Raw genomic sequence first — 20197 nt, 5'->3', positions numbered from 1 at the left:
CAATTCCATTATCTTTGCACCGTGCAATTGTTGCAATTTGAGTTTTAATTCCGTTTAATTGCTCCAAAATATGCGAGGATTTTTTTGGTTAAGTATTTCCCACAAAATGTGCAAACTTCCCTCAAAAATGAACATATAAACGCATGCAACGTTGACTAAGAGAATTACATTTTCTTGCTTTTAATGCGTGTGGCATTTATTTGTTTAAAGTACGTTTTACACATACTATTGATGTCTATATATACGCATAAAACAAAAAAAACGAGTTATTTACTGAGCAAAACAGTAACGAGACGGATGGAGCAATACGAGCGTGACGTCACACTCAGGTACGGTACACGTTTAGATTGAGAGTTGCCCTTCTTGACATGTTCAAAACAAACGGATTTGCCTCAAGAAGATGGCATGGCCCGGCAAGAACGATGGAACGAAAGGTATGCTTGTTTTCCAAGGTACTATAACTGTTCAGATGAGCCGTAGGCTGTCGACTCGCCACCGTCGATCAGATGGGATACGCCTAAAAGAATAAGCGGTAAAGTAGATTGAGTTAAATTTTATTACTATTTTTTTTCCAAGTCTACCATGAAGTTATGAAGTCTGCCTAGCGCTATAGATCATGATAAACCCTATTTAACGATGTCAAGTCTAATATTAGTTTGTTGCTTAATATGATGTTCCAGTGCGTCTATTTATAGAGACGCGAATCAGCAGCTGTGTATGGTGATAGCAGATCATATTAATATGATTAATGGATTTATGTCAAAAACCTATGCTTCTAGGAACTTCTTGTATTTCATTCATTTGTTCATTATTGTTAAAACCACTCCCATTTGCGTAATCCCCCCGCCCCCTCCCTCCATGACGGATGACTGTTTTATAGATATTCACTGCATATTATCGTATAAATACATAAAAAAAACATAAAACACGCAGGCAAGTAACATCACAGAAATAAAGGGCTATTATCTATCAATGCATATTTCTCGTGATGGTGATCGCCAAAGTCGACAAAGATGAGCAAAAGCTAACGTGATGGGACACATGGTTCGGACGTTTGTCTCGGATTGTTGAAGTTGACTAATTGACAAATGGATTATATTTACTCTCCGGCCACTTCTACACAGAAAAATCTTTTTCCGTGAGTGCTGTGCATTTTCTTAAGGCAGTTGTTGCACTATCGTATACAAACACATTTTTAAAATAAAAACTTTTTTTCCATTAAGTGCTGCGGCGGTAAATATATTAATTTATTCTCTGCAATAAATAAAAAAAAAACGCCACCAAACAATATGCAACAATAGATTTAGTCTGCCTTATAAATAAGAAACTTCTAAATGTCACTAAAAAACAAACAAATATACTGTGTCCTTTAAGGATTTTACCGAACGTTACACAGATGAAATATAGAAATGGCAACATAAAAGCATTTGAGTTTTTGGGAAAATGTACATGTATTACGAAAATAGCAATAACAAATCTTTCGTGAATAAATTCGATGTAAATATTTTGCATATTTTCTTTTTTTCCCCTTTTTTGTATTATCGTGATCAATTGTCATCTCCATAGAATTTCAAGTCTATTTTTGCTATAGTTACCTAGCATACATTTAGAATGTTAATTATTTTATGGTGGTCGTGGAATTATGAGGGGGGGGGTCGCACGACTAATTAGCTAATAAGTGTTTAATTGTGAAACCGATATAGTACGTAATGAATCAGGTGAGTTGGGTAAAATGACGAATATGACGAAGTCAGTGTTAAACAGATTTTACGTGCGTGTCAATTAAAATGTATTTGTATTTCCTGTAATATATACAAGCCAAATGTCCCCCCTTTCAATTGAATATACGTTTGTAATTTATTGTCTGATTATGAGTATATTGAACATGTTTCGGTTTGGAAGTAAACCTGGCCGGACCGGGCCGGGCTAATGTTTGGATCTCCATGCGGATGTGACATTTCATAGAAGAGCGCGGCCGCCATTTTGACTCGACACATTGAGCCTCGCACAAAACGGACGGCAGGAGCTTGTCGAGGGCCAACGCCGTTCAAGTCACAACGCTTGTATGATCGGGCACATTCCTCTTGGGGAACGGCGCTTCTTTGACGGGAATGCGACGGCTTGCCGAATTTTGTCATTAGGGAGACTTACGAGTGGATTTGTTTGCATCGGGGCCGCGGTCACTCGTCTCCGCCAACTTGCAAATTATCGTCAGCGCTATTCCGATTGGCAACCTTGTTTGAATGGATAGCTTTCTCCTCCGCTCTTCCCCAGACGAGGGACACACGGCGGAACACACGGACTGGGGATATCGCAGGCAAAGTTGTTAAATGTGTGTCTACATTACGTCTCATTGTTGCATAGTTGCCATTTACTGGCTGCCTTGTGTCAGGTAGCTGAAAAGCGGCTGTTTGTTCCACCAGGTGCGGGTCGTGTATTTGCTCCACACTGCCCGGTGGAAAGCCGGAATAATTTAGCTGCTTTCAGCGGGCCTCCCTCCACGGAGCTCCGAGACACTCTCCCAACCGACGCCAGCCAGCTACTCGCACCCACCAAAGGCGCCGAAATTGGGCGAATAGCGAGCAAATACGTCCGCGTTTCTCTACCCGCTCCCCCGCCGGCCTCCCCTCCTCACTCCCCGCCGCTGACAGCGGACAAGGCCGAGGTCGCAGTCGAGCAGGCCCGGCCGCCAAGGCTCGACAAGTCCACTCCACCTCCGCATCATACCACGCCTGAGCAACAGTCCAGAACCCGGCTCGAATCCGAACCGGCCTCGGACGACGTCGACGGCAGCAGAGAGAGCAAGGAGCTCCGCATCGCCACGACAAAAGCTGCCAACATGAACCACCACCATCACCACACGCAGCAGCAGCAACAGCAGCAGAAAGCCGGCGAGCAGCAGCTCAGCGAACCGGAGGATATGGAAATGGAAGGTTAGTGGTTACACTTGGAAACAATAGTACATTCGATTTCGCCGAGTTTCGTATGAACTTGTGTTGTGTTGAACTTTACAGTAAACATGAGGGCCTGCAGCTAAGCCGGCTGCGTTTGTGCTGAATGTGCGTGCGTCGCAGCATACTTGTATGGAGCTGACCTCATTTTGCTTTATATGCTTGCTCGTTTGCGTGCGCTTGTGTCCCCGTCATGCCCGAAACATGCTCCTAAAACAGCACAAAGCCGAAATCGTTCAAAAATGTTGCTATAACAATACGTTTCATTTAATTCCCTTGCCCGTTTTGGCTCGTTTATCGGTGGCCTATCCGATCAGATGTGCATATAGTGTTTGTAAACAGTGAGCTTGTTGGTGCGGGGAAATTGACGTGGTGAAGTCTTTAAGCGGGGGTACTGGTGGGTATATTTTGACGACTTATGGCACTCGATATGGCGGCTGAAGATTCGAGTGATCTATTTTTCGCAACCAAAGTGTCCGATAAAGCGTTTCGACCAAGTCATGTTATGGCAGCCCCCCGTTGATGGTGCGTTAGCATCGTTGTGTAGTGACGTGAGATAGAAAAATCCGTTGGAGGCCTTCATACGCGGAAAGCCGAATATAAATACAATGTTGCTCGTGTACATTGTTGTCGATGTGCGATGAAGGTCTGATGTTTTAAAATGGTAAACACATGAATATTCCTAACAAGGAAGCTAATTTGAGGCTTTACAATTAGCTTAAAGGCCCATTTGGCTTCGTATTTGTAGTACTGGTTAACTTCGTGAGCTAACGCTGAAGGAGGGGGTGTGTGGTGTTCTAAAATGGTGGCCTGTGTTTTGCAATATTTTTCTCGGCAACGACCCGGTCTTGAATCTTAAATTTAGCCCCCCGTGCCTTCCTATCTTTACATACTCGGTAGTTCCATCATATATTTGACATCTATCATTTATTACGATCTGTTAGCTGGTGCTTGTCACCGCACCTCATAGTGGCTAATGACGGCCTGCATGTTAGACTGGACGTTGGCTAAGTGATTGCTAAAGAGCTAAGTGGCTAACGCAGATGCGTCAGTCCCAGTTTGCTAAATTGTCAATGGTATAATATTAGAGGAGAGTGCGATTGGAGTAGTCTGTCACGATTAAACCACTTTAAAGACCATTACATGGTCTATTTAATGTGCCATGGTAAATGTTTGTAAGCAATGGTGTTGCCGCCGCAGTCAGGCCTGGCCCACTTGGGCAGCGCGGGGATTTGCTGCTTCATTGTATGGCAGACAAACAGCATGGAGCTCGCCATTTTTAATCATCTCTGTTTTTGTTAGTCCACTCTGTAGTCTGGGCACATCTGCTAGGATCATTAACGCAAGTCCTGCTGTACGTCAGCGGATAGACTAATTAAAATGTGTTTTTCTTCTCAAAGTTCCTTTTGGAACGATTATAAGACTGCCAGTTCACAGCATCACTGCGTCACTTATATTTCAATAGATTTGATTTACTGCTTTAACGGACTGCCAAGCTTGCATCATCAACTCGTTCCGATAGCCAATTCAATTTGCAGCATAATCCTTAGACTTTTTACTTATAAAATGTTACCTTTTAATTGTTGTTTAGAACAGGTGGTCCCAAACCACTTTTTATCATTTTTGTGTATTCGGTTCTGATGTTGCCATCCCATTAATTGTATTATTATAAATAAATGTTGTTCCTGCTTGTTGATAATTGAAACCACATTATTCTAAATTGAATAGAATTATGGAAATTTCAGCTCCTCTGAATTTTTTATCACCATTGTCTATTAGAAAAGAAAGGGATGTGTATATATTGTTTTTTAGTTACTGTGCTTAAATCGAGTTAATAGTAACATTGACTGTAGAATAATGATTTTAGTCTCATTTTACTTGTCTTTTAATCTTTCAAGTTCAATATGATGTTTAGAAATTCGGACAATGCAGCACAATATTGATTGGCCGTAATATGAACTTTCGATATTAACTTTACTTGAGGGAAGCAAGGTTGCTGGACAGACAACTGACAATGTTGCTTGTCCAAATTCATAGGAATCAAACTAACGGTGCCATACTACCAATACGCTTAGTTGCAGCCAGGCCACACCTGGTATGATGCTGCCCTGAGAAACCTCAGGTCCAGGGCCAAATCAAAAGTTTTTGCAAGCTTCTAATTGCAAATTATTTTTTTGTGTGCATATATAATACAATTATGCAACATAATATATACAGTCACACCTGTTTTTACACAATTGCTTCCAGAACTTTTTTTCATAACTTACATTTTTCGTAAGTAGAACAATAATTAATATTCAATTCTGTAATTTGTTCCACGGTCCTTCAAAAAATACCAGCTAAACCATTTAAAAAATGACAAATTCCATTTTTCATGAAAGATGGGAAAAACACAGATGAAAAATGATTCTGTATTAAAAATTAATTACCAAAAAACATGCTGTAAGCGGAGGAAGCTAACATTTGTTAATGAACATAAACACATCTGAACAACTTCAAATGATGAATTCAAAACAACTTACTATTAAATAGAAATCCAAAATAGTAAGTCTTTCCATCTCATTGTTCAGCACAGAGGAGCCATGCTAAGGAGTCGTTTCTTTTAGTGGTTCCTTGTTTCAATAGTGTAGCGATGCTAGTAAGCCTGTATTGCCTTGCAATATCGGTTAACCGCACACCACTTTATTTTCAGTTTTTCATCTATGGGCAACGGGGCTCGCTCATTTAATTCCCGCCAACCTTGATGACAAACAACTGTCAAAAGAGCGTTGTTGTTGTGAGTCTCCAATAGGAAGCCAGCAGTATCAATCAAGAAGCAGGGCAATTTCAAAAGAAAGTAACAGATGCATGAAATGCATTTATGTTTTGTGGGATTTTGCAACTTGAATTAAGGTTTCTCATATTGGAAAGGTAACTTGGTTATTGAAGTGTTTTGTAAGGGTTAAAAATGTTCCTTATGTGACAGCAGTAATTTCTATTGTAGGTGGTGTCCTGTTTCTGACAATTTTACATGCTCATATTTTCCTTGAACAGTTAGCAGTTCCAAAATTAGCTAAAAGTCACCTGAAAGCACTATAAAATAAGTGCCCATTTTGTTGCATTATGCTCAGTCCGTCATTTTGTCACCTGTCTGCTTCATCTGCAATTTGTGTGCATCGTTCCGGAGCATTGTATTAGTTTTATGGAGCATTGTCGTCCTAATTGCCTGTACATTTTGGATGGTGCGTGTCTGCCCCTCCATTTGTTTTTGGAGAGCTTTTAGGAGTGTTATCACTCGACATCCCTTTTGAGTGAGTCAATATTGCTTTAGTCACTGTCTGTAAATCAGCACTTTCACATGACCTTTAAAGGAAACCTGCCAAAGTACGACTATTATGTTTCTCGATCACAAATGGTAAAGAAATAAGCCTTCCAAGTTATGGAGGCAATCTATTCATCACAAAGTTTTTATTTGGCCCTTTATACAATTTTTGACTACTGTTTTTGTTGTCGCAGTCCACATGTTATAAGGCATTGTCTGTCTGTGCAGCTGGAGACACTGACGACCCTCCAAGAATTCCAGCCAACCCAGTCATCAACGGCAACATGGCCATGGCAGACGGGCACAACAACACAGAGGAGGATATGGAGGACGGTGAGGAGGGTGTGCATTGACACAAAATAATATATTTTTTTACATTATTATTCTTACCCCCTTTTGAAATTTTGCATCTTTAATCCCAGACACCAGCTGGCGGTCAGAAGCTACATTTAGGTTTGTGGTGGAGCGCTTCAGCCGTCTCAGCGAGTCAGTTCTTGGCCCATCGTGCTTTGTCCGCAACCTCCCATGGAAGATCATGGTGATGCCGCGGTTCTACGCCGATCGACCACACCAGAAAAGTGTGGGCTTCTTCCTGCAATGCAATGCGGAATCAGACTCCACGTGGGTGTATTCTTTTGAAATTGACTTTCATCGATATCATACTTTGTAACATGCGTAATAGAATCTCTATTATTTGGAACTATCTATCCAACCCATTTTACATACAGGTCGTAAAGTTCTTCTCACAATAAGTAATGAAGATGAAAATATTGGGAAGAAAAAGTGGCAGTGAAAAATGTCTGTTAGCATGCAATGGAAAAAAAATTATAATCTGGTTTGTTTTCAGGTCATGGTCGTGCCATGCACAGGCTATGCTCAAGATAATTAACTACAAAGATGATGAGAAGTCGTTCAGTCGCCGGATTGGTCACGTCTTCTTCCACAAAGAAAATGATTGGGGCTTTTCCAACTTCATGTCCTGGAGTGTAAGTTCACCTCATTTCATGTTCTGAACTGCTTTATCCTCATTAGGGTCCCAGGGCTGCTGGAGCCTATCCCAGTTAACTCTGGGCCAGAGGCAGGGGACACCCTGAATCGGTGGCCAGTCGATCGCAGGGCAAAATTTATTCGATACTATTTTTTTTTTTTTAAAACAATTCAGTCTTTCAGATTGATGGTGCTTTTTATGTGCTTTTTATATAATATAACTATCTAAATTTGTGACTGACAATGTTTTTCAGGATGTCACTGACCCAGAAAGGGGCTTCATCGATGATGACAAAGTCACATTTGAAGTTAACGTCCAGGCAGATGCCCCACATGGCGTGGCGTAAGTACCTTTCAACTAGAGCTGGGCGATATGAAATTTTGCTCCATGTAGATAGGATAGTAATATATGCTTTACATGTGACCAGTTGGGACTCAAAGAAACACACAGGTTATGTTGGACTTAAAAACCAAGGAGCAACCTGCTACATGAACAGCCTACTACAGACACTCTTCTTCACTAACCAACTACGTCGGGTAAGATGTTTGTTGCTTACTTTCCACATAGTTGGAATGTGCATTTCTTTGTATGTTTTCTGAAAAACTGACTGGGGACATATTCAATGTGGAGTCTGCCTTTCAACCCAAGTAAATAGTAATGGGCACCAGGACCCTTCTGCCCTTAAAACAAAATGTGGTTGGCTATAGAAGGACTAATACAGCCATCTCCAGTTTGGTTTGTGGTATGGTGAATGAAGGTTAAAGAAATTCCAAGGGGCCTTTCCGTCTTTAGTGTTCTGTATGCAGCCATCCGATGAAAAAGAACCACTGGCCCATTAGAATCAAGACACACACACAAAAATTCACTCTCTTGATTGCAGGCGGTGTACATGATGCCAACAGAGGGAGACGACTCATCTAAGAGTGTTCCCCTGGCACTGCAAAGGGTTTTCTATGAGCTGCAACACAGCGACAAGCCTGTTGGTACCAAGAAGCTCACCAAGTCTTTCGGGTGAGATAAATGTTGGAATTATTGTAAGCGTGTTCATCATGCATTTGCTAAACAAAGTATGTTTCCCTCAGACATTCTCATCACAAACAAGATGTTGCGTAAAATACTCCCTGCATGGACGAATATAAACAAAAGCAACCGTCACATACACCTCACACATGCTCACAAAGCAAATGATTTTTGCAAAGATTTGCTGGAGTTGCAGCTCTCATTGTGCATCAGGAACTTTCACAATAAAAGACTCTTGAAGTTGATAAAAGAGCGAGTGCGGAGAGATTGGGCAGCGAATTGGTTTGGAGATTGTCATTGGAGAGTCTTACATTCTCCTCATGAGCTAAATTTAACAGATGTCTCTTTATCGGGTGTTTTAATCCAGCAAATAGGTGATAAACCTGACATTCAACTTTTATTTTATTTTTTTTAATCTAGGTCTTAATTGACATACTAATAAAGACGTCTGTTTTTGTTTTGCAGTTGGGAAACTCTAGATAGTTTCATGCAACATGATGTTCAAGAACTCTGCAGGGTGGTGAGTTCTCATAAATGACACTTAACAATGGTCCACCTGAGTTTCTTTTAGTCAAACACATTTTGTGATTTGTTTATTTCAGCTTCTTGACAATGTAGAGAACAAAATGAAAGGCACCTGCGTTGAAGGAACGATCCCTAGACTCTTCAGGGGAAAGATGGTGGTATGTATTCTCCCTACATTGATGGCAATGTATGATCTGATATTTTAAGTTTTTACAGTTATGCTAGAAACCATGCCACAGTTGTCCAGTGTATTTTTAATGAGGACAGTGCAAGGTGGAAAAACCTAGAAATGTCTCTTGAGAGATATTACTGAGCTATTCAGGTCTACATGCGAGTACTGCAGTAGTTATTGTAATATCTCTTTTGTGTGAGGCCTCGTTGACATGAGGCAATACTGTTTAGGAATACAGAAATTATCTGTTTTATGAAAGAAGTGAAAAATCTCAAATCTTTATTAAGTTGGGCTTCTTCGGTGTTCTGATTTGTGTGTTTCTGTTGCTTTTCAGTCATACATCCAGTGCAAGCATGTGGACTACAGATCAGAGCGGATAGAGGATTACTATGACATTCAACTTAGCATAAAAGGAAAGAAGAACAGTGAGTATAATCGTAGCAAGCTTTTAAATCTTTCTTTTACTTTTGAAGGTTTTCTTAGTATAAGCAATGCCTTTTTCTCTTCTATCACTATTCCTTTTTATTAATTGATTATCTAAAACAAATGTTAATTAGCTGCTGTGTAGGTCGTTTAGATGTGTATAAATGTAGTTGAGGTGGGGGTCCATTTTTTTGTGGTAAAATTCACATTCTCCAAATTTGTTCCCTTTTTGAAATCTAAAATTCTGCTTTCCTTTCACAGTTTTTGAGTCATTTAAAGATTATGTTGCAACCGAACAGTTGGATGGAGACAACAAATATGATGCAGGAGAACATGGCCTGCAGGTATGGTATAATAATAACAGGACTACCATCATTAATCCCAAGGAGGTTTTTTCTCTATTGTTTTAGTATTGAAAATTCACCCAATGCAGTATTCTAGCCCAGTGTTTCCATACATTTTTCTAATCCCAGGGATATATTTTGAATTACAAAAAATTCATGTACACAGGTTTTGACAAGTGTCAAGTTGTTTAGGTTTTCTGCCTGTTATCGTATATTTACATATATTTTTAGTAGACCTGGGTGATAAAACAATAACGCTAATTATACTCAAATAATTTTTGTCAACTAACAATAAAAAAAAATCTTTATAATTCAATAAATTGCAATTTCATCACAAAGAATGAGGGTGCTGATGTGACGTAAATACTAATTCCAGTCCAACGTTCAGTCGACAAATATGGTAAGGGACAAAAGTTATTTTTAGCATGGTTAGCTATGGAGCGGCTAACTCAGAGCTCTAAAGCAAAAGCTAATTAGTATTTTATTTCATATTGCTCAGCAACTTTTGGTGTTAAGGCAAATTTATAAAAATAGACTCCTGTCAAGATTTCCGCATGTTTTAATATTCATTCCTTTTCATAGTTTAAGGAGACAATTGTCTTATTGTTATTTCACAACAAAACAACATACTTGAAATGAACTTTTTAAAAACATATTTTTATTCTCCTTTTAAAGTAAGTTGACATAGTTAAACTAATTTATCTTCACAGAAGTTTGAAGTTCAAAATTAGAAAGAAAAAACAATTTAGTTAATTAGTAATTACCTCTATCGACTTTTTTTCGTTATCACCCAGGACTAATTTGTATAGTAAGTATAATTTTGCAACAAGCTAAGTAAAATTGTATATTTTCCCAGCAATGCATGATTATAAATAAACAGACCACCTTCCTGTACCACTCTGGTTGAGAATCACTGCTCTATCTTAAAAATAGTCATGTTATCATTTAAGTCAAAATTTAGGATGTAATGTTTATTTGTTTGGCCTACAGGAAGCTGAGAAAGGAGTGAAGTTTCTCACTTTCCCACCAATCCTTCACCTGCAGCTGATGAGGTTCATGTATGACCCACAGACTGACCAAAACATCAAGATTAATGACAGGTGTGACAGTTAGGATACCTTTTTCACCTCACACAATTTCAGTGTTTTCTTCTCGCTTGATATAACAGTAGATTGGCCTCACACCCTTGAATCGATTATCTAATGTATCTAGAAAAAAAATAACCACCACCTTTCTTGACATTTTTTGCCGTTATCCCGAGTACTACAAAGTATCAGAGCAAGGTCTCTGGATTAAGCATATTTCAACTGTTCAAATATCTGAGTCCTCTCAGTCCCAGTTGAATTTGCTATAAGTGGAACTCTGTTGGATACTTTTAATTCTTGATTTGACCGTGATGCATTTATTTTGCTGTCATTCCTATCATATGTGCTTTTAAAAAAAATATAAATTTATGTATTTTTTTTATTATACATAGGTTTGAGTTTCCTGATCAACTACCTCTAGATGAGTTTCTTCAAAAGCCCGACACAAAGGACCCGGCCAACTATATCCTACATGCCGTTCTCGTGCACAGTGGGGACAACCATGGCGGTCACTACGTCGTCTATCTTAACCCTAAAGGAGACGGCAAAGTGAGTGTCAAGGAACCAATAGTGAGAACCTTTTTCTTCTTTTAAATTATATGGATATGCATTGTGGCTAATGCATCTGTCAGTGTGTAATTAGGCACCAACATTTATGACAAAGTGAATTTTGCCACAAAATATACCTTCAATTATTGATGGTTGCTTTAAACCAGTGGTCTCAAACCGGTCTTCAAAGGGCCGCAGTGGGTGCAGGTCTTCATTCCAACCCAACAAGGATACCTTTTGCAAGTGCAATCAGTTACTTAGAGTCAGGTGCTACTTATTTTAAAGTCACGATTGGTTAAAATGTCGGCACTGGATCGGTTGGAACAAAAACCAGGACCCACTGCGGCCCTATGTGGAACCAGTTTGAGACCACTGCTTTAAACCTATTATATAGCAACTTGACTTGACATTTCTCTTAGTCACTTAGCTTAGTCACTAGCAAAATGGCACAAACAGAGCATCAGCCACATTATGACTCTTGTTTGAAAGCTTCTAGTTGAGTCACATAAATGGTTGTCTTAAGTGCTCTGTGCTCCTCCTTTCTCCCCTCCTACACGGTCTTGTCTCTCTACTCTGGTGCAGTGGTGCAAGTTTGATGATGACGTTGTATCACGCTGCACCAAAGAGGAGGCCATAGAGCACAACTATGGTGGCCACGACGATGATCTCTCTGTTCGCCATTGCACCAATGCGTATATGTTGGTGTACATTCGGGAGTCCAAGCTCAGTACGTAGTATGGGATTTACGGAGTGCAGCCATTTCCCATTCCCATTGGAAAAGGATGTCACAGGCTCAGCTAATGCATGTTTGCTCAGGTGAGGTGCTCCTGCCCATGACTGATGTGGACATACCTCAGCAGCTGGTGGAGCGTCTACAGGAAGAGAAGAGGGTCGAGGCCCAGAAGAGAAAGGAGCGTCAAGAAGCTCATCTCTACATGCAAGTTCAGGTCAGAAATGTAGAGACTGTTGCCTTTTGTAGAAATATGAAGGTGTATATCATAACAAATGTATCACCAATTGTTTTTAAAGGGATATTTACAATATATTTCCATTGTGTACACTTATTGGGGGAAACATGGAGTCTGGGCTTATGAGCACCTCATTTTAAACAGTATATGCAGATTCTTATTTTATTTAAACAACTGTTTTAGCAACCAAAAAAAAATGCAAATATTCAAGTTATTATGAATTATATTACTGTTGTGACAGTGACACTTCAATTTAAAACCTCAATGAAACACTAGTAACTTTAAATCTATCTTTTTGACCAGTCTTTTTTTTAATAATTGGAAGTTTTTTTCACTGATGTTTATATTCTGAAGTGGTAACAATTTAAAATGTTCTACTCATACAAACCGGTATCTTTACTTCAAACCTTCAACAGAAATGCATTTGACAAACCTTTTGATTCATCGATTAAATGTCTCTTCATATTGATTTAAATCTTTTTTGTTTTAGTTTTTAACCGTCCACTTGTGTATATCCTTTTGTGCACAGATGGTGACAGAGGACCAGTTCTGTGGCCATCAGGGCAATGACATGTATGATGAAGAGAAGGTGAAGTACACCGTCTTCAAAGTCCTGAAGAGTTCTACCTTGCAAGAGTTCGTTCAAAACCTCTCCCAGACCATGGTGAGAAATACTCTGTTTAGTCAAGTCCCAATTTTTATACATGACAACTGTGTTGTCACCATTATGATTTTCCAATTTCAATGTAACATTTTGCCAATGTGCTTAAAAGGGTTTTCCACAAGAGCAGATGAGGTTGTGGCCCATGCAAGCCCGAAGCAATGGAACGAAGCGGCCCGCTATGCTCGACTACGAGGCAGACTGCAACAAGTCGGTCAGTATTGGAAAGATCCGTTTCTCTTTACTATTTGTTTTGCTGTTATTTACCTGGCGTTTTCTTTTAGATGATTGCCTTGAGTGACAATGAGAATCCATGGACTATATTTCTGGAGACTGTGGATGCTGAACTGGCAGCCAGTGGGGCCACGTTACCCAAGTTTGACAAAGACCGTAAGAAATCAAATACAGCCCTTAAACTACTCAAGTCTGTCTCTGTCTACCTTCATCATTAGCTGTCATTGATGCCAATAAATGAAGCAGAATTAATCCAACCACTAGCTTTGGTGGGACATTTGGCAAATCAGGGGGCATTGATGGAACTTCGATTTTACTTTGAAATCTGCCTAAATAGCTACGAGTCATTCCATCTCATTGTTAGTCGACGTACTGCTAAAAAACAGTTCCTATACTGAATGCGACTGCGGGAGTTACTTCTCTCAATAATCAGGATTTGCAGGGTTGCTTCTTACAATAACAACACTGCCATTTTACAAAATCTATATCTTTTTCAGGTGATGTCATGCTTTTCTTGAAGATGTATGATCCCAAAACAAGAAGCTTAAATTATTGTGGACATATCTACACGCCTATATCCTGCAAAATACGTGAGTACCAGCTTAGTCTAAAATGCAGAATGTTTTATATACTACTATTTATTAAAGTATGTTTTTTTTTTTGTCTCCCCTCTTCTGTTTCCAGGAGACCTGCTACCAGTCATGTGTGAGCGAGCAGGCTTTCAGCAGGAAACTAGCCTTATCCTCTATGAGGTGATCTATTTCAGTAGAACTCCCTTGTTGACACCGTGTACTGTTTTTCTCCCTACACTCCCTTGGCACTATTTTATTTAACACTATGCTTATCTCAACAAGGCAACTAGTGCTTCGGAATAAAGGGAATGTCATACCATGTTTAAACTATTGATCCATGGCATATGGATGTCATATTAAAAGGGCCCATATTGCAATGATCTTTTCTATATCGTGCAGCACCAAAAGCGACCAATTAGACTTGCAGTTCGATAAAACAACCCCTACAATGTTTTGTTCGTTACAGGAAGTAAAGCCCAATCTAACAGAGCGGATTCAGGACTATGATGTCTCTCTTGACAAGGCCCTGGATGAACTCATGGACGGGGACATCATTGTCTTCCAGAAGTAAGCAGCATTGGTTTCTTCTTTCTAATTTCTTTGTAGGCTTTCAAAGAAAGCCAGAGCCTCACCTTTTCATCTCCATGAATCTGTTTTTCTTTAATCATGCAGGGACGACCCTGATAACGACAACAGTGAGCTGCCAACGGCCAAGGAATATTTCCGGGACCTCTATTATCGAGTAGATGTCATTTTCTGTGACAAGACCATCCAGAACGACCCGGGATTTGTGGTCACGCTCTCTAATCGCATGAACTATTTTCAGGTAAAACAATGCTGATGATGGGGGAAAACGGCCAATCTATTATGAGTCACTTGAAATCAATTGTTAATGCAGAACTAAGATGTGCATAGAAGTTCTAGCCGCTGGATTTATTTTTTATTTTTCCTCTATAAGGTGGCGAAGACAGTAGCCCAAAGGTTGAACACAGATCCCATGCTGCTGCAGTTCTTTAAGTCACAGGGGTAGGAGGCTCGTCTAAGGCGTGCACACACACATCACAGAGGCTTGCATGTGCTGCCATTAACACGGTTGACTTTGACATGCCATAGAAATGTTGCATAACCTGTCCCCCCCCACCTTATGTTGTTGTCTCCCCTCTTCCTCCGACCTTTTCTCTCTACTTCCCAATTTCCTCCCTTTCTCCATTTTGGGTCTCCTCCCACCCCGTACCGTTTCTTCCTTTGTCCCCGCCCTCTTTTCTTATCCTCCCCCCTGCCTGGTGGTGTGGTGGCCAGGTACAGGGACGGTCCAGGGAATCCTCTCAGACACAATTATGAGGGAACGCTGCGGGAACTGCTGCAATTCTTCAAGCCTCGGCAGCCCAAGAAACTCTACTATCAGCAGGTGACAGCAAGGCACTTAAATTGAACTCACCCATCTTTTTTTTAGTCTGTGTTCACTTTAGTTGGAAATTGGTCTTTAGGCCATGACTGAGGTCTGAAGGTGTCGTTGATGTTGATCAAAGCATTCGGTCCACCATATTTTCTCGCATAAAAGCAGTTTCTGTTACTCAAAAAATGATGATCAAGGGAACGGGTTATGTGCACAAGACTTACTTCCTTATAGTATTTAGTAACCCATTGCTGCCATTTAGAATGATGAACCCCCATTTGATGTAGTTAAAGAATTCCATGTATATTTAAAAGCATCCTTTGAATGCAGTGGAAGCCTTGTCCACTTTGACTGGGAAGAGGCAAAATTACATTGGTTCACTTGTCCTCTCCCAGTCACAATGTATTGGACGTTCACTGCCGCCAATGGTTGTCAGTGAGTTAAATGTATGTCCTATAAAGTGAAATGTTAGTCCACCCAGATTTGTTTTGGGGTACGGTTAAGTACACATTTTTACTTTTTTTCCACTGTCGACCTAACACCTGCTGTATAGTTCTCATAATTGATTTTATTTCACCTCTATGCACGCAGTTGAAAATGAAGATCACAGACTTTGAGAACAGGAGGAGTTTTAAATCCACATGGCTCAACAGCCAATTCAGAGAGGAGGTAAGTATACACTGACATGAATTATCCTGCCACCAGATAAGTGAAGTAAACGGTGCCCTTTTTGAAGGAGATCACCCTCTACCCTGACAAACACGGTTGTGTTCGCGACCTGTTGGATGAATGTAAAAAGGCGGTGGAGCTCTCCGAAAAGGGCTCCGAAAAGCTCAGGTAAGTTTCCTTCAGAAGCGCGTGTCTGCTTTGGACGTTTTCTTGTGTCTCGAGCTCTAATCCATCATCCCTGCAGGCTGTTAGAGATAGTAAGCTATAAAATCATCGGCGTTCACCAGGAGGACGAGCTCCTAGAATGTTTATCTCCAGCTGCCAGTCGCACCTTCAGAATAGAGGTAAGTACTTGCTTAGTGCTTCCGATTGCTTTGTGGAATTCATCCAATTGGAAGCTGTGGTATACACTGGCAGGATTTTTTTTTAAAGACGACATTTTAGATATGAAACATGCACTCCATTGCTAACTCTGGCTATTCTTGATCTTTTAGGAGATACCTGTGGACCAGGTGGATCTGGATAAGGACAGCGAACTGCTAATTCCTGTTGCTCATTTCCACAAGGAGGTCTTTGGCACATTTGGGACCCCTTTCTTGCTCAAAATCAGACAGGTTAGTGTCTGTAACTATTATGCCTGCTGTTGTCAATTTTTTTTAGTCAGGGAATACTATTTTTCAGACGAAATCTCGCCAACAATAGAATACACAAAATGTCTGTGGCATTTTAGAGGGCATTCTTTTTATTATTGGGATCTGTTAGTTATCATATAACGATCGGATTTTAATTTTTTGCATTACATTTTGTTTTTCTGACCCCTGAGCTAAAGGAAGTTTTTGACTTGACCTTTTTCCTTGTTTTAATTTTAGCATTAACACAAACACCTGGCACAACTATGAACAAAATGGCATGCATCTTAAAAATATCACACTTAAAAAAAAATAAAAAAACAAGCTACTAAATATTCAAATGATTTGTAATTATAATTGATCTAATTAAGCTAATTTGAAAATGTTCATGTTTTTTAGGTTTTTTTGTATATATTTATATATACGTCTATATAGTTCTTATAGCCAAGAATTGAATCACCATTCTACCAACAAACTGAACCATACCTTTTAAACTAAATTGCAAATGCTCAAAAACAATCATGTCCGTCTTCCTGATAGGGTGAGTCGTTTCGAGAAGTGGTGAGGAGGATCCAGGCCATGTTGGACATCCAAGAGAAAGAATTTGAAAAGGTATGAACAAAATTGAGAATCATGTATAGGACATTTGTTTAAAGTTTAAATCTACTGGTTGTTGAGCAAAACACTTCTTTTCCCACTCCCCAGTTCAAATTTGCCATTGTGATGATGGGCCGACATCAGTACATCACTGAAGACGAGTATGAGGTCAACCTGAAGGATTTTGAACCGCAGCCAGGTAAGCACTGATGTGAAGTGTGCACTTTCCACACAGTTACACTTTAATCACGCAATGGTGATTTGTTTCCAAACACCAGCACATATTTTTTCAAAGGTCTATTTTGCACTGCCGCTTTTAAATGTACAGTGATACCTCGACATGAGCAATTTGAGATAAGAGACAAATTTTGAAACAGTGGATGCGCGAGGCTGCTCATAAGAACATCATGGGCACTGTCTCTCTGGTCGCAATCTCTTTGTGCACTGGCGTTGCATTTTTTTCAGTGTTTTTTTTCCCCGTTAGTCAGTGCGAATGGTGTATATACTACTGCTCGTTGGCAAGTGGTCGTGCGTTATCTTATCGTGAGGACATTTGTGTGCATCATTGTCGGAACATTTTGAAGGGAATACAAAAAGCAAACAACCCTCGATAGGTTGCATCTGAAAGTCAGGGTGGAGGTTGGGCAAATAGAGCCAACCCGGGAGAAGAAATGTATCAAAATTGCGTATCTCGAGGTACCACTGTAGTTTGTCTGCTCACTATCAGGGATGAAACCTGTCGTAGCAGCCGCATCATTTTTTTAATCCGCCAGCGTCCGACTTATAAAGGTTTTTTTTTTCTTCTTCTCATGTACTTGTCCGATTTGTGCGCCACGCTGCAGGAAACATGTCGCACCCTCGCCCCTGGCTTGGCTTGGATCATTTCAACAAAGCTCCAAAGAGAGGTCGCTACACCTACCTGGAGAAAGCAATCAAAATCCACAACTAAAGCAGCCCGTCCTTCCTTTCTTCCCTCCTCCCTCTCTTCCTCCCTGCCTACTTCAAACTATAACTGACTGTAACCAACTTCACGTGCGTACACGTGTGGAAGTGTGCGCTTGAGTGTGCGCGTGTAAATGGGGGGTGCTCATCAATTTCCGCCTCCCCGCCTAGACGCAAGCGAGTTCCTCACTGGCTTTTGTCTTCAACACGTCTTTCTGCAACTGATGGATTTCTCCCTCAACTACAACGTAAACTGCGAATACGGTTCTGGGTGTTTTTATTTTTTATTTTTCTTCCGCCCCACATCCACCGCTTTAATTGTATTTCTCTCTCTCTCTCTTTCTCGTCTCTCTCTCTCTCTCTGGCTTCTCTTAACTGTCGACTGCCTGTGTCGTGCCTGGAAGTGGCGAAAAATTGGGTTTTAATACGTGGAGAAGTGTAACAGAATAAACAATTATGCTATAATGTATATATCTATAAATATACATAAAGTTCTAGACTTAATTTTTTTCCCCTTCTATGCCTCACTCATATATTTTTTTGGGGGTGGGTTGACTTAAATGAAGACTTGCTGCTGTGAGGAGAGTTGAGTGGAAGTTTGTTTGCAATGACTAATTGGCAGAGAGAGAAAAAATAATTTCTCAACAACCAAATTGTTGAGCACTGTTGCCATTCATATTTTTACGCAGCCTGAGTGTGCTTATGTTTTTTTTCTGCTCTCGCCCTCTAAGTATTTCCACGATTGCGCACAGTTGTCTCACTTAGTTTTGTTGGCAGGACCTTCTTGTGTCTTTCTGCAGAGTTTGTATTATGAAATAGAAATAAGAACTCACTGCAAATGTTTAAAGAAAAATAATAAAATGGGGTTTCAAGAGAGCAAGAAATTTGTCTGTAGTATTTCATCTTGCACACCGGCACTTGACATCAAAGAGCTCTCAGGGCTGGAAAATGTTTTGTAATTTACATTTATTTGGGTGATGGACGGCCTCTGGTTATCTTTTTTGTTTATTTGCTTTTCTCAAGTCATTCTTCCCATAGAAAACACCAAAGCACCTGTTTTTTCAGCTCACATTCATATTTTATCCCATTTGTGCTGAGTGAAAATGTTCCCTCCTGGTGATTGGAAGCAGTAAGCAAAAAATGTGCATGTGTGGTAGGGAGCAACAGTTTGGCACGTTTGAGGATTGTGTAAAGGCAAAAACCAGCATTTTAAGAAACACTTAAATTCTCTCTTAATTTTAGTTTTTTTTTTTTTTAAAAGCAAAGATGGAACGCTCCTCAGTGCATAGTTCGGCTGTGTAAAGACAACATTTATGAATTGTATATTTAAAAATATGGACATGTAAAATTTAAGAGCAAGACTTGGCCTTTGTTTTGGGGGTACAGAAGAAGCCAGTTGTTCATATTTCTTGTGTGTAGGTTTGGTTTTTTTTTGCGTTCCTGATGTACCATTTTACAATTGTTTTTTTTGGGGGGGGGGTTTATTTGCATCTGTTCTCCAAACTAACTGCACCGGTTTTGTCTCGTCTCAAAAGTGCAGTACAAAGAAGACATGCAGACTCACCTTTTTTTTTTCCTCTCCCCAATTGAAAATCCTCAGTGTAGCAGCAGTGTACGACAACTTATTCCTGTATATTGCCTTTTTGCTGGAAAATGTATGTTGAATAAAATTTTCTACAAAAGACTATAGACTGCTTTCTGCTTGCTTACAGCAGTAGTTAAGCTATGTCCAAACACAGCTCTACTTTTGGTATTGATACAACCAATACATCATGACAAAACATTAATTATTATTTTTTTTTAATTCGGGTATGTATACACCACCTCCTGTTGACAATGATTTGTAATGGCTTGAATGGTGAACTACAGGTTTGAATAAAATGAACAATGCAAGATAAAACATGAACTGTGATAAACTTTAATGTTCCAATGTGATTTTGGTGAGATTAAAATCACAAGAATGAAAAACAAAATGTGCACATAATTTATATAGACTCATTTTATTTGACAAATGATTTTAAGAGTACATGAGAGACTGGAATTTAATAAGGTTGGATATTCTTGTTTTTAGAGTGCAGTATTTTTATTTAAATTTTGATAATGATCCCAGATAAAAGCACAGAAATGTTCATTTTTGCAAGATGATTCATGCCAAAAATTTAGTACATGAA

The 20197-nt window shown here is 39.8% G+C and overlaps 1 protein-coding gene across 9 annotated transcripts; it reads left to right on the top strand.

Annotated features, from left to right (window-relative positions):
• The first annotated feature begins 282 nt into the window (after positions 1-282).
• usp7 (ubiquitin specific peptidase 7 (herpes virus-associated)) lies at positions 283-19710 on the top strand. 9 transcript variants are annotated; one of them, XM_077735299.1, is made up of 32 exons: positions 283-434; positions 2424-2933; positions 6481-6585; positions 6675-6873; positions 7100-7238; positions 7494-7582; positions 7668-7776; positions 8121-8251; positions 8726-8780; positions 8863-8943; positions 9292-9382; positions 9642-9724; positions 10715-10824; positions 11202-11358; positions 11941-12085; positions 12175-12305; positions 12856-12990; positions 13100-13201; positions 13272-13377; positions 13719-13811; positions 13906-13973; positions 14260-14360; positions 14466-14619; positions 14752-14819; positions 15093-15201; positions 15781-15858; positions 15926-16026; positions 16103-16202; positions 16353-16472; positions 17028-17099; positions 17193-17283; positions 17927-19710. In XM_077735299.1, the coding sequence occupies exons 1-32, from the start codon at positions 401-403 to the stop codon at positions 18031-18033; spliced, it is 3774 nt and encodes a 1257-aa protein (XP_077591425.1). In that variant the 5' UTR covers positions 283-400; the 3' UTR covers positions 18034-19710. The 9 variants fall into 9 exon arrangements, with proteins under 9 accessions (XP_077591425.1, XP_077591423.1, XP_077591424.1 ...); XM_077735297.1 differs by having other exon boundaries at positions 11202-11379; positions 15099-15201; XM_077735298.1 differs by having other exon boundaries at positions 6481-6594.
• The last annotated feature ends 487 nt before the right edge of the window (positions 19711-20197 follow it).

This window comes from Stigmatopora nigra, chromosome 15 (assembly GCF_051989575.1).
Source record: "Stigmatopora nigra isolate UIUO_SnigA chromosome 15, RoL_Snig_1.1, whole genome shotgun sequence".
NCBI classification, from domain to species: Eukaryota; Metazoa; Chordata; class Actinopteri; order Syngnathiformes; family Syngnathidae; genus Stigmatopora; species Stigmatopora nigra.
This window is presented reverse-complemented; position numbering and strand designations above follow the sequence as displayed.